At 41.3% G+C, this 13,071-nt stretch overlaps 1 protein-coding gene across 2 annotated transcripts in view; it reads right to left on the bottom strand.

Moving 5' to 3' along the window:
- fat3b (FAT atypical cadherin 3b) overlaps positions 1-13,071 on the bottom strand; it is a 61,898-nt gene that overhangs the window by 24,100 nt on the left and 24,727 nt on the right. For both annotated transcript variants that reach the window (XM_032534541.1, XM_032534543.1), the window contains exons 10-31: positions 12,754-12,825; positions 11,616-11,752; positions 10,788-11,063; positions 10,377-10,587; positions 9,995-10,209; positions 9,647-9,805; positions 9,429-9,550; positions 9,093-9,275; positions 8,874-8,988; positions 8,489-8,770; positions 7,704-8,054; positions 7,457-7,630; positions 6,812-7,342; positions 5,469-5,833; positions 5,029-5,182; positions 4,288-4,395; positions 3,986-4,169; positions 3,402-3,622; positions 2,372-2,824; positions 1,746-1,880; positions 1,232-1,625; positions 683-879 (exon numbers count right to left, since the gene is read on the bottom strand). In XM_032534541.1, coding sequence (XP_032390432.1) covers positions 683-879; positions 1,232-1,625; positions 1,746-1,880; positions 2,372-2,824; positions 3,402-3,622; positions 3,986-4,169; positions 4,288-4,395; positions 5,029-5,182; positions 5,469-5,833; positions 6,812-7,342; positions 7,457-7,630; positions 7,704-8,054; positions 8,489-8,770; positions 8,874-8,988; positions 9,093-9,275; positions 9,429-9,550; positions 9,647-9,805; positions 9,995-10,209; positions 10,377-10,587; positions 10,788-11,063; positions 11,616-11,752; positions 12,754-12,825 — 5,039 coding nt within the window. The remainder of the gene's footprint in view (positions 1-682; positions 880-1,231; positions 1,626-1,745; positions 1,881-2,371; positions 2,825-3,401; positions 3,623-3,985; positions 4,170-4,287; positions 4,396-5,028; positions 5,183-5,468; positions 5,834-6,811; positions 7,343-7,456; positions 7,631-7,703; positions 8,055-8,488; positions 8,771-8,873; positions 8,989-9,092; positions 9,276-9,428; positions 9,551-9,646; positions 9,806-9,994; positions 10,210-10,376; positions 10,588-10,787; positions 11,064-11,615; positions 11,753-12,753; positions 12,826-13,071) is intronic.

The raw sequence follows: 13,071 nt of genomic DNA, 5'->3' as shown, positions 1-13,071 counted from the left end.
TGCAGCAGCTCTGTGCGAAGTTTAGCTCATGACGATTCTTATTGGTTGGTTTTATTATTTGGTCTTATTTACCACTATAATTACCAGTATAATTATCACTAATATTTTCTATACTGCATAAACTATGCCTAACACTGTGGCTAGTAGCAGAAGTGGCAGTAGTACATGTACTTTTACTGCCATTACTGCTGGTATCACTTCTACAACTGACTGCTACGACCACCACTACTTCAAGTTGAACGTCATTTGATACATTTGATGCTGCTACTGTGTAATGCCAGAGTAAACATTCTGTAGTTACACAGGCCTGACTTGTCTAAGAACAGAAAAAATATAAAAAGAGAAAAGTGAGACAGGGAGGATTGATTTCAAAGAGAACGAGTAAAGGTTTATAGGGATAAAAATATTCTCAACTAATTATGTGAAACAGCAAAAATACTATTAATGAAAAGAGATATTCCCAGAAGACTACACAGCCCAATTATTTTCCGTTTTTACAATAAGTATACTATTTTAGAATAGAATAGTGATTGGCAGCACATAAACACTCTATTTTTGTCTTCCATGAATCCCTAAAAAGCTAAATAATACTTCACCATCCTACAATCCACAGTCTGTTCTATGTTTGCTGGTTTGCTTTGCATATTTTTATTTCCCCCATGTCCATTTGTCTGTCCCTGACCTGGTTGCAGATGGGACTGTTGTCATTGGCATCCATGACAGTAACTTCCACTGCAGTGCGAGCAACATATAGGCCATCGCTGGCTGTGATGTTGAGCAGATACCAGTCCTGCTGCTCACGGTCCAGCAGTCCACTCACGTACACCTTCCACTCTCCCTGCACAAGAGCCAGACCAAACACGCCCCGTGGATTTCCACCTGGAGATTATACACATGAGGATTAACACTCTGACACCTCACAGCAAAGAAAGAGGTGAAGATGCCTTCTAACAGACTTGTGAACAAACTGTGAATCTCCGTCATTCACAAGATGAATAAGCATCAGTGCCCCCTCATCCCCTCCCACACACAAATAATGCAGGTACCCCCCCCGATGGCGTAGCATCAAAAAATTAAAAGATTTGTGGTTTGCTACATTGAAGTTGAAATAATTTTAAAATTTGACCTTTAATAATAGCAGTCCCATTAGGCCAAAGAATAACTGTCATACAACACAAGCTAATTTCACTGAATTAGGTCAAATTACTTTAGCACTACTTAATTTCCTCACCAGTTATGTAAAAGTTGACGAGACGGTTCTGATCTGTGCCATCTCGATCTTTGGTTTTTAGAGCAGCTACCACCTCGCCGAGGGGATCACTCTCCTTTACTGCACCCCTGTACAGCTCCCTCTCAAACCGTGGCGGGTTGTCGTTAACGTCTGACACAGTGATGGTTACCACTGTGGTGGAGGAGAGAGACTGTAACTCCCCCAGATCAGAGGCCACTACTTCAAAGCTGTAGCTGGAGCATGTCTCATGGTCCATCTGACCCACTGTGGTGATCCAGCCTGTTTTACTGTCAATAGCAAAGACAGAACCCGTAGTGATGGGGCTGCTGAAAGAGCGAGCGTCTTTTGTCAAGTCCAAGTTGTAGTTGAGCAGAGGTCCAAGGCTGTAGGTTACCTGCAATTTAAAAAAAAAAGATCTATGCAGGGTTTTTTGAGAGCATCTGCAACATTCCGAACTGAAGAGCAAAACACAAAAACAACTAAATACTTAGTGTCAAACTCGGCGCTCACACACCTGTCCATTTGAGCCAAAGTCTGGATCAAGTGCACGCACTTGGATCACTCTTGTCCCCACTGGCATCCCCTCCATCACTGTGGCTACATAGCTGTTAGTCTCAAACACTGGCTTGTTGTCATTCACATCTAGGACCTGAAAAATGACACATTAGCCCAACAAAGTTTGAATTATATTTTGTATACTGACAAATAATCCAACAAAAATTCAATCACTCTCTGAATATTTCAAATGAAATTGGAATTTAAATTGCATTAATTTTCTTTGTTATATAGTGTTTGTATAATTTCCAAATTGTACATCAAATTTTGGAATTATCTCCAACAAAGATGTCCATCTATTTGTTGAAATTGTAAGCATTTACACTTTACTTTACTTTGAGATTGTACTTGCTGTTGTGTTTTGGAAAAAAAAATACATTTAGTTTTTGACTAACTGCAAACCGGTTTTGACACACTTATTATTTTATGGCTTTTTTGAGCACTTTGGTACACTCTTTGGTAGTTTTATTGCATGTTATTGCACTCAGTGTCAGAAACAAATCAGATTCAATTCAAATTCAAATAAAAATGAAAAAAATGGAAAACAATAGACTACCAGGCTTTACGTTGAACTGTATCACCGACCTTAACCTCCAGGTCCACAGTGGAGACAGATTCAATCAGGTCTCTTCTTGTTGTCGCCGCAACCTTAAAGCGGAAGATGCTGATTTGTTCATAATCTAGCGGCTTGATCAGACGGATCAGACCTGTTTCCCTCTCCACCAGGAAGGTCCCTCCCTGGTTGCTGTCTATTGTCTCTCCTCCGACTGTTGTGAAGAAGCCTGTCTGTCCGGGGACCATGTACACAGACCCCAGGGCTGTTCCTACTGCTGTGTCCTCTGGGATAGTGAAGGAGTACTGAGGCTGACTGAAGGAGGGAACAAATGCATCTGGCGGCACTACATGAATGAAGGCCGACACTAGCGAGTGTTTGGCCGGATAGCCGCCGTCCGAGGCTTTCACAAAGAAGGAAAGCACAGTCCCCTGAAGGTGGTTGACAGTGCTTTTAGTCATCATCCAACCGCTGTCTGGCTCCACCTAGACAACAGCAAAATCACAATGCCTTTTAAATCAACTCCTGAAACAATAATTCCAGCAATAGAACTTTCTTTATGTGCTCATAGGATTTTATTTGATACATTTTATTTGTCCATTTTATTTCGACAAATAAAAATGACCTTAATCTTGGTATCTGTTTATGCTACTACTACTACTTTTTTTATATTCATTCATATTATATTAGCCTTTTATACTACAGCTTTTTGTGTCATTTATATTCATAGTTGTTATTTGCTTGTGGTTCACAATTGTGTCTCCCATTTGGCATTAGTCTAAATGTAACATAAGTTGGATTTGATGAGTAAAAATGTGTAAATACAGATGGCTGTTAATTTAATAAATTGTGGGGCTGGTGTCAGTTGAGAACATCTCTTAAATTGTGAGTTTTAACATGGTTTACTCTCATTAAATACATTTTTATGAGGTTTATTGAGGAAACTGAGAAGATGTGTGGACCTCTATTAAAACTAAGCATACTGTACAGCTATATAGTGCAAATATGTTTTTATAAAGTACAGCAGTATAAAGTATAAAATTAAAGAGCAAATGTACTGACCTCTAGCACATCAACCAGTGAAAGGCGCGCCTCGCTGTAAAGGGAGTATGTCACCCTCCCATTAGACCCAGCATCAGAGTCAGTGGCTTGGATCTGTGTCACTAGGGAACCTTTGGCAACATTTGCTTTAATGCTCATACGGTACTCCACAGCTCTGAACCGGGGGGCGTTGTCATTCTCATCAGAAAGAACCACTCGAACTGTGCAAAACGATGCACGGCCTGGGGAAAAAAAACAGAACATAAATGTCTGCATATGATTTTATTAAATGTATGTAGTTTTAATACAGACATAATTTCCCTTATTATACTGCTTTATTCACTGTAAATCAGTTCTGAATGATAACATTGTATGTATTTGTAATGTGAATATGCTAAAATATTCATTATTCTCAATGTGGGATCTTATTATACAAAACCTATGCTCTTACAGGGGGCACCTATAGTGCATTTACCAAGAATAGTGACCACTAATGTTAGATACATGCTTGGCCTGCCAGTAAGACTTTTTTGTATTTTTTTAGTCTTATATCGTCTGACTTGAAGATTTTTGTCAGTCTGGTCAGTGTTGAAATAATACAGTACCTCCACCATCCAGTGCCATAATGGTCAGCACCATGTCCTTGTTAAGAGGATTTTCTCTATCTAATTTCTGAACAGTGGAAATAAATCCATCTGCATCAATGGTGAACTGAGTTTTCCCCAGGTCATTGATAAAGGAGTAGCTGATCTGGCCAAACAGTCCAGAGTCCTCATCTGTAGCCCGAACCTGCAGGTCCATAAAGAGATGCAGAAAATAATGTGAGATTGGCAAGGTTCTACAACATCAGCCATAAAGGATGTTTCCTAATAAAATGATCATTGACATATTACTAAGGCAAACCTACTTGAATGACCTTTGACCCTGAAGGGGCATTTTCTTGGACTTCAGCCAGGTAGAACCTCTGGCTGAACACTGGGCTGTACCGGTTGGCTCCCAGGACACGTACAATCACCTGGGCATCACCATCATCATTATAATCCTCTCCCATCATGATCATCATCATAATCATCATCATCATTATTATCATCATCATCAACATGTCTGCTGACATCTTGCTGATGCCATGACATTAATCATCACAGGCTGATTTGTCAAACACGATCACATCAACATGGCATGCACACCAGCAGTAAGAGCATCCGGCTTGTGATCAAATGGTGATTGACGGAGCTGCAAACACTCAGAAACTGCTTTGGAGATACGCAGTGTTTACATCATGTCAGAAAAACATGAAAAACCAAAAGAATTAGATGACATGTTATCACTTCAACATTTGATGTAGACTATCAGAGAGATGGGATATCAAAGCCCACTTGTAATTACCACTGCGAGACAGATGTGAAAAACATTTTCCCAGTTGGCAGCTCATCGTCACAGTAAATCTGATATGACAGAAACACACATTAACCTCCAACTGCAGAGCTGCTCAGCATCAAGGGGTAGAAAACAGCAGTCGTATTGGACAGCTGTGAATTTTTGCAAAAGATTTGATCTGAGGGATTGCCCTCAGCTTCCTGTGCAAGAACACTGCAAAGATTAAAAAAGAGCAAATCAGTTGATAGAACTAAATTGTAAGTTGTCTCACCTGAGCATTGTTGGTGAAGACTCCATCTGACACAGACACATTGAGTAGATAGGAAAGTTTCATGCCTTGTCTCCTCTTGTTAGACAGACTGAGCACCCCTGTATCTGGCTCCATCATAAAAGTCATTTTCTCATTCCCAGAGAGAATACTGTATCTGAAAAAAAGAAAAACACAATGGTGTTTACATTGTACAAGGTAATTTTGCTCAGAAGACGCTGGAAACACAATGTATCTACTTTTGTTGCTTGTGATTGTGAAAAAAATACAAATAACAGATGGAGTGAAAATTGAAAAACAAGATTGCCTTTAAGAAATGTGCTTTTCTAAACTAATGAACTGAAAGGTTTAGTCAAAGGTGGGTTCAATGGGGAACCATGTACAGAAATTCTAATCATCACTTTACAGAGAAAACACCAACAACTTTATAAAACATCTTTTACCTCAGCCTCTGAGCATCACAGATGTCAGCATCTGACGCCTGGACACAAGTCACAAAGTGTCCTGGGGGAGCCAGCTCGCTGACAAAGGCCTCATACAGCGCTTGGCTGTAATTAGGTGGGTTGTCGTTTGTGTCAGTAACAGTCACAGTGACACTAACATCACTGCTGAGGGCAGGGTCTCCACTGTCCATCGCTCTGACAATGAAGTTGTAGCGTTGGATTAGCTCATAGTCGAGCAGGCGTGCTATGAATATTAATCCGCTGTTACTGTCAATGTGGAAGAAGTCGGTGCTGTTGTAAATGTCTGCTAGGATCTGGTAACTCACTACGGCGTTCTTCTCCGAATCTTGGTCCTGGGCAAACACCTACAAGTAGAGTAACATTAAACTTGGCAATGCCTCATGCATTATTCAAGATATGTTCAGATTTGTTTACCCAAGCATACTCAATAGCTACTGTACCATGTACACTGAGGCCAAATGAAAAAAAAATGCGTTTCACTGAGATATTGCATCTAAAACCACATCAAAACAGTTTAGAGCATAAGCCAATATCATTTTGTACAAGTACATTGAAAATAAAAGCAGAAATTTATAATGTACGCTCAACTGTTGTCAGGTTAGAAAAAACATGATTGAGTGAAAAAGAATATCAATTGTGTGCTATTTATGTTTAGCTAGAAAATGCAAAACACTTTTACTGTTGGTTTGATCAACTGTTTTGAATTGCAAGATAAAAATGCTTTCATAAATAAGTTTTACTCCCTTTATCACAAACAAAAAGCTTGTGTAGGTACTAAAAATTGTATATTGAGTTTAAGGCAAAGACATAATCAGTGCTATTGAATGATGATAAGCCAGAGGCACAGAATATGCATTTACAATGCATGACCTATGTAGTAAACACTATTGTGACACCACTCAGCAAGCACAAGTGTACTTTAAGATATGATAAACATTCAGGTGATCCAGTTTTCTTAGATTGCCCTCCTGATACTTGATGAATTCAATAATATAGTCAAATAAGGTCATGCACCTAAGGTCAAACACATTTTGATGACTTAAAACCTCTACAACATTGTTATAGAAACCAATTATTTCTAGAACTTAGATGTCTTAAAATTGTCTTGCGCAAACATGTTCCTCAGTGCAACAACAGCGCTGGTCTATTATCCAGTAAAGGTCAAGAGCATCCACTGGGAAATTTCTAGGGAAATATCACACATCTTCTCATGCATACATGATTTGGCATCTAATATGCATCTGCCGTACTGCTGAAGTGAGTCTTAAGTGTAAACAAGTATTGAGTAAGAACACGCACTGGACATAGACAAAGACACACACCTGTAGCACGGTCGTTCCGATCATGGAGTTTTCTGCAAGCACAGCGGAGTATGAGGTGTTCCTAAACAGTGGCGGGTTATCATTCACATCCTGGACGACAATGTCAACGTCGACCTCAGACTTTGCCCCAGTCACTATATCTGTAGCCTTCACCGTTAACCGGTAGTATTGGATGGTCTCGTAGTCTAACTGGTAAATCACACTGATGATTCCTGTGTCAAAGCCAATGTCAAACTGGAGGGAAGGGTCTCCATCAGTGATGGTGAAGATGACACTCTGGCCTTCAGGACTGGTGGCATTGATACACAGGAACGAGGTAGAGACGGCCACATCTTCTCTGACGGTGACACCATAGAAAGGCTTGTCAAACACCGGCATGGCTTTATTTACTACAGTAACAGGCAACTCCACCTCACTAGACAGAGAGGGGAAGCCACCGTCAGTGGCCACAAGGACCACTTTGTACTCTGCGTTGGATAAGTCTGCCTCAAAGGACCTCTTTAATGTCAGCTCTCCTGTCACAGGGTTCACCTGCATGGAATATATAAATACTTATAATAGTGAGCATACAAATGTACAAAACTATAGGTTTTCAAATAAATAGCGCCCCATTTAAAGATTAAAAGCAGAAAAATGTTTAATCACCTGAATGTTTCTGTGCTGCTCCTTAAGGCTGTAGGTCACTTCCCCATTCAGACCATAGTCTTTGTCAATAGCTGAGACCCTGAAAATAGCAGATCCTGGCTCTGCTTCCACTTGCACTGCAGCGTAGTAGGGGAGATTCACAAACTCTGGAGCGTTGTCGTTCACATCCTCCACCTACAGAATGAAAGGTTATCTTAAGAAAATCCAAAGGGGTCAGTGTAAAGAAAGTTAAAAAAGAGACACCCACCTGAACTTGTACAGTCACCCTGGCCACCTTCAGTATCTCGTCTTCCCTGCTGACCTCCACCACCAGCTCGTAACTCTCCTTCTCCTCTCGGTCAAAAGGCACACCAGTGGTGAGCACCACCCCACAGGTTGGCCGGATTGTGAAGCGTCCACTGGGGTTCAGCAGAGTGTACTTCAGAGGTTCATTGAGGCGGTGACCGACTGTGTTGACAACAGTCACTATAGTGACATTGGGTTTGTTCTCTGGGATGGAGGCGGAGTAGACCGGGAAGGTGAAGAAAAGGCCACTGTCAAGAGCTTCTCGGACAAGCACTGTGACCGTCGCCACGCTGGAGAAACGGCCATCCCATACCTTAAAAACAAACAAATACTGAAGGGTAAGAGAGCCTTGTTGGGCCCTTGCCGTTGAGTGGGAACACATCCTCACATTAGGCCAATGCAGAGAATGTAATGCTGTGGTTTTAATGTGTATTCAATAAGACTGTGCATGCGTTGTCCTTTTCTTTCACAGCAAAAGTAACAAAACAACCCTGGGGCAAGGAGAACTAGAAATCACCCATTTGTCTGTGCAGAAGACCCTGCATCAACTAGCTGAAATACTGTATTCTACATCAGGATACAGAATGGGCATTTCTGCAGCCAAACCTGTACTTTAACCTCCCTGTGGAAATCATTATAATGTAAGCCAGTTGAAGCCAACTGCATGCTGTTTATCTAAGCTAGTGACAGGATACATAAAAATTGTACTATTGTTTTATGTCCACTGAACACTGGCCAATCACTTACCTTCACATTAAAGCGGTAACGGTCTTTACTGAGGTTCTGATTGATGACAGTCACAACTCCGGTGTAGCGCTCTACAGAGAAGTACTCTACATTGCTGTCAACCAGAGAGTAAACTAGCTGAGGGGTGATGGTCTTGCCAGGGTTCAGGGTGAGGTCAGAAGTCATATCGGGGTCAAAAGCCTCAACCTTGAGGACCTCGACTCCCACGTAGGTTGGCAAGAGGAGTACTGTCTCGTAGGTGTCCTGTGACAACTTTGGAGGTGAATCATTGATGTTGATAACCTAAGACAGCATATACACAGTGACAATAATGTCCACAAATGAAATACAGGGATCAAAGTGAGTCAAGAAATGTTTATGAGGTAGTGAAAGTTGATTTACTTACCCTTATAACTACCTCTGCAGGGCTGTCAGCATTCTGAGGAGGCTGACCACTGTCTCTAACATTAACCCGGAAAAGGAACTTGGGGAAGGTCTCATAGTCCAGACTGGCAATTGTTCTAAAATTCATATAATCAGAAATTATGAGATATAGCAGTTTATAAGCAGGTAACTTATTTCCTCAATAGTACTGAACCTGGTGGGGTTTCTACATTTCACCTACCGAATCGATCCAGTCCCCGAGTCCACACTAAAAAACATACGAGCGGTATCGTCTATAATCTGGAACAGCAACAGGGCGTTGTGATTACGGTCCTTATCAGTCGCCTTAATAACTAAAGGGTTACCATCCTCTCCCACGACCACACTGTTGACTGGAGCCGCCTCACTGATTGCACCCACATACCTGTTGAGGTGAAAAAGAGGACACTGCTGTAAAAGAGGAAAGCTATACTTAAATCACTCCAGACAGTAATGTTGTCAAGACTCGACACGGCTCAGCAAACAGCAGAGGAACGCGTCACTACAAAAGCTCTTATGTTTTGACCAACACTGATACCTGATTTGTTGGAAGACTGGTGGGCTATCATTGACGTCCCCCACCTGGACGATGACAGTGGTGCTGGCCTCCACACCTGCCATGCTCAGTGCATGCACCACCAGAAAGTAGGATGTTGTTTTCTGCCAAAACAAAGAAATGCAATACGGTGATGTTAACACTGATAACTGGATGATAAATGTATACATCTTCTAGTTCAAACACAGGCATTAACAAACCTCAAAGTCAAGTAGTCTGCGTGTGCTGATTACACCAGTGTGACGGTTGATAAAGAAGCAGTGCTCATCGTTACCCCTGGTTATATCATAAATGAGTGCTGAGCGGCTCAGGGCGCTAACGGTTGTGACATGTGTTCCAATAGTGCTGTTCTCCATTATCTGTAAATAGAAACACACTGGTGATAAGACTTTAAGCACTTTGGTGAGTCTCCCACAATTTAATATTTACCGACTGTACATGTCTAGAGATCTACCAGCCATCCCTGCATACCATGTTCCATCTATCTCTCCCTTTCTACACCTCTTCCCCATGCACCCATCCTTTTAGTCAGCCGTAACTCTCTTTACCTCAGCCTGGTACTCATTCTGAGAGAATTTGGGTTGGGAGAAGTCGGAGAGTATCAAGGAGATGCGAGCTGAAGCTGTGGCCAATAATGCAGGAAATCCACTGTCTGTGACACGAACAGTGAGGGTGTAAAAGCCCACAGAGGTGAGGTCCAGGTCCCTGGCAATAAAAATAAGGCCTGTGGCATTATCAATGCCAAAAACACCACCTGTGTTCCCTGAAAGTAACAGAAAGGTTACAGACAGCATTACTAGTAAATACTAAAAACTTCATTTTAATCCCAATGTGTTTCTACTAAGACAAAGCATTAAACATCCAATCACAGTTCAAACCATTGTTCAAAATAGAAGAAAAGACAGATATAACAATCAGAAAGCATCACACCTGCTTCTATAGTATAAGTGAGTTGCCCGTTAATCCCATTGTCTTTGTCTAAGGCTGTAACTTGTAGTACAGAAGTGTCTACGGGAGATGACTCATAGGCCACAGCATCATATACAGTGCTGGTGAAGTATGGGATGTTATCATTGGAGTCCTCTACTGCCACCAGGATACGAGCCAGGTCACGATTAAATGGAAACTCCTGATCCTTGACCTAGAGTGTAATGAGAGATGAATATGTATAGCGTTGTAGGAGGCAATTAATGAAAATCAGCTAAAATCAAGTAAGTCAGGCACAGGTGCATAGAGAAGCATCATATGGAAGACAGAACCGGTACACACATACAATAACACACAAACACACGGCATGGCAACAGCTGACACAGAAACACATTCATATATGTCCCTTCTCACCATAATAGTGAGGATGTGTTGTGTTCTGGCCTCGTAGTCCAATCTGTCTGCAGTGTAGACAACCCCTGTACTGGGATTGACCCGGAACAGTCTCATACTGACTGGGTCTACACTACCATAGATGGAGAAGCTCAAACGGGCTCGCTCGTCCATGTCCGATGCTCTTACTCGCAGTAACTCCATGTCAATCGGTATGTCTTCTGAGACACTGACATCGTAGGCTGGTTGTGAGAAGACCGGAGGGTTGTCGTTGCTGTCTTGTATTCGAATGAAAACCTGAGTGACAAAGAGACAGATGGAGAGTTTAAAAAGTCATTGAGGTAGATTCAATATGAGGATATTCTCCTTAAAGATAAGAACCCTGGTGTAGATTTAACTTTGGTGACTGAAAATGTTTGATACAGTTATAGAGTATTGTTACATCTTGAATTTGGTGGAGATACAGTGCCAGAAGTATTTACACAATATCTGTACTCAAGGCTATAGTTGCCTAAAGTATTTCTTTCAAGCCAGACAAGGTGTTATCAAAGAGGGACCTTTATTAGCACAGGCTAATCCCATTAATCCACTCATATCAAATATTTTTCTTACAATGCAGTCCTAGTAGGCCAAGACAGCAGGTGCACAGGAAATCTCAAATAGAGCAACAAAAAGCACATTTCACAGTCAGCGAGAGATCATTTCAGAACAAGGTAGTGCAAGCGTAAGAAGTAAAAAAACTGAGAGTAAACAGGTCCCCCAGGAAGAGGTAACAATAATTTAATTTAATGTGGTTCTGATGTGTGTAAAAGACAGTGTCAGTGCATAACAAATTACAAGTGTGCGTACCTGTGCTGTGGCAAAGTTGGTCCCATCTGTCACCTGTATAGTCATGTTGTACACAGATTGCACCTCTGCATCCAGGGGCTTGGCCACAACTAGAGTTCCCACCCCCACTTGAAGGTCAAACTGCATGTCAAAGCTTCCTGGAATCACACGCAAACACACACATGCACACAGCTCACACAAAGTCATTTATTATTCACGTTGCGTGCTGAACTCAGGTGCTCTAAGTTATTACTGTGTAATTGTTTTGGCCAGGTGCCTGCATCTGGAGCTGGAGGGTCTGTGAAATAAAATGAACTGAAACGCAATGCAATGTAACACCGAATCCACTTGGTTGCCAGAGAGCTGTTAACCGCCACACAAACTCCTCTCTTATCACTCCAAAACACAACCCATCTCAGGGATCAAATAACTGCAGCCGGGTCTTTTCCACGGGCGGTGAGTGTACAGTTTAGAGGCTTAATGTTTGATTAGAGGGAGGGAGAGGATTGATACGTGTTAGGTATTCAGTACCATCCTTCGTCTCACTTCGGCTTCTCTCCCGAGATATCTGGGGGCTTGAGCTCTCCTCAGCATATGAATACTGATTGGGCATTTTTCACAGAACAACTGATGCGTGTTGAGCCGTAGCAAACCACAGGGATTCGCTTTTTTTTCCAGATTGAGAAGTTGGTCAATATTACACTATGATTTCACAGCATTAAGAAAAACAGAAATCACAGTCTGTAGTCTCCAAATAAAGAGAAGTATCCTGTTTCATTCCTGTATGATAAAGTTGCCTCTAGGCGTCTTCCGACTTAGTATTAGTATTTCTGGTAGCGTCTTTTATAAACAGACAGCTGAACAAGTAGTTATACTTATATAGTATAACTCACCTAGTTTTCCTCTTGAATAATAGTAAAATATATTAATAACCATAATACTAATATAAAATTAGCCTTAATTGCTAAGCAAGTACTTTACAAATAACAATAACAAACTAGTGCTGTTTGTGTGAAGTGCTTTTTTTTTCAAACTCAGATCAATCTATACGGTCTTTGACTAAACAAGGTCCTAGTACTGTTTGCTGTATTTTTTAATTTTTTTAATTTCTCTAGACCTGGGACATTTGAGTAAGTTGTCAAATTAAGTTTGCCTATACCTGTGTCAAGTGAGCAGTTTCTTCCACATGCATTCTGAGGAATGTAGAACGTTTCTCTGGCGAGCCTTCCACCTAACGGTAAGAGGAAGAGAAAGAAAGAAAGATAAAAAGGGATTATAAAGTGATCAAAGGTCTGCATTAACCACAGTATACACAGCACTCTGCAAAGCCAACTGTTATTAAGTAATGTGAGTGGGCCTTTCATCAGAATACTTCAGCACAGAATGGGAATTGTGATTCATTAAGGGATGATATTCAGGTCAAGCTCTAGAAGTTTGAGTGAAGGCAAAGTAGCTTTATTTGTATAGCACATTTCAG

The sequence above is a fragment of the Etheostoma spectabile genome, chromosome 13, assembly GCF_008692095.1.
Source record: "Etheostoma spectabile isolate EspeVRDwgs_2016 chromosome 13, UIUC_Espe_1.0, whole genome shotgun sequence".
Lineage (NCBI taxonomy): Eukaryota > Metazoa > Chordata > Actinopteri > Perciformes > Percidae > Etheostoma > Etheostoma spectabile.
The sequence above is the reverse complement of the archived record's forward strand: the minus strand, read 5'-3'. Positions and strand labels throughout refer to the sequence as shown.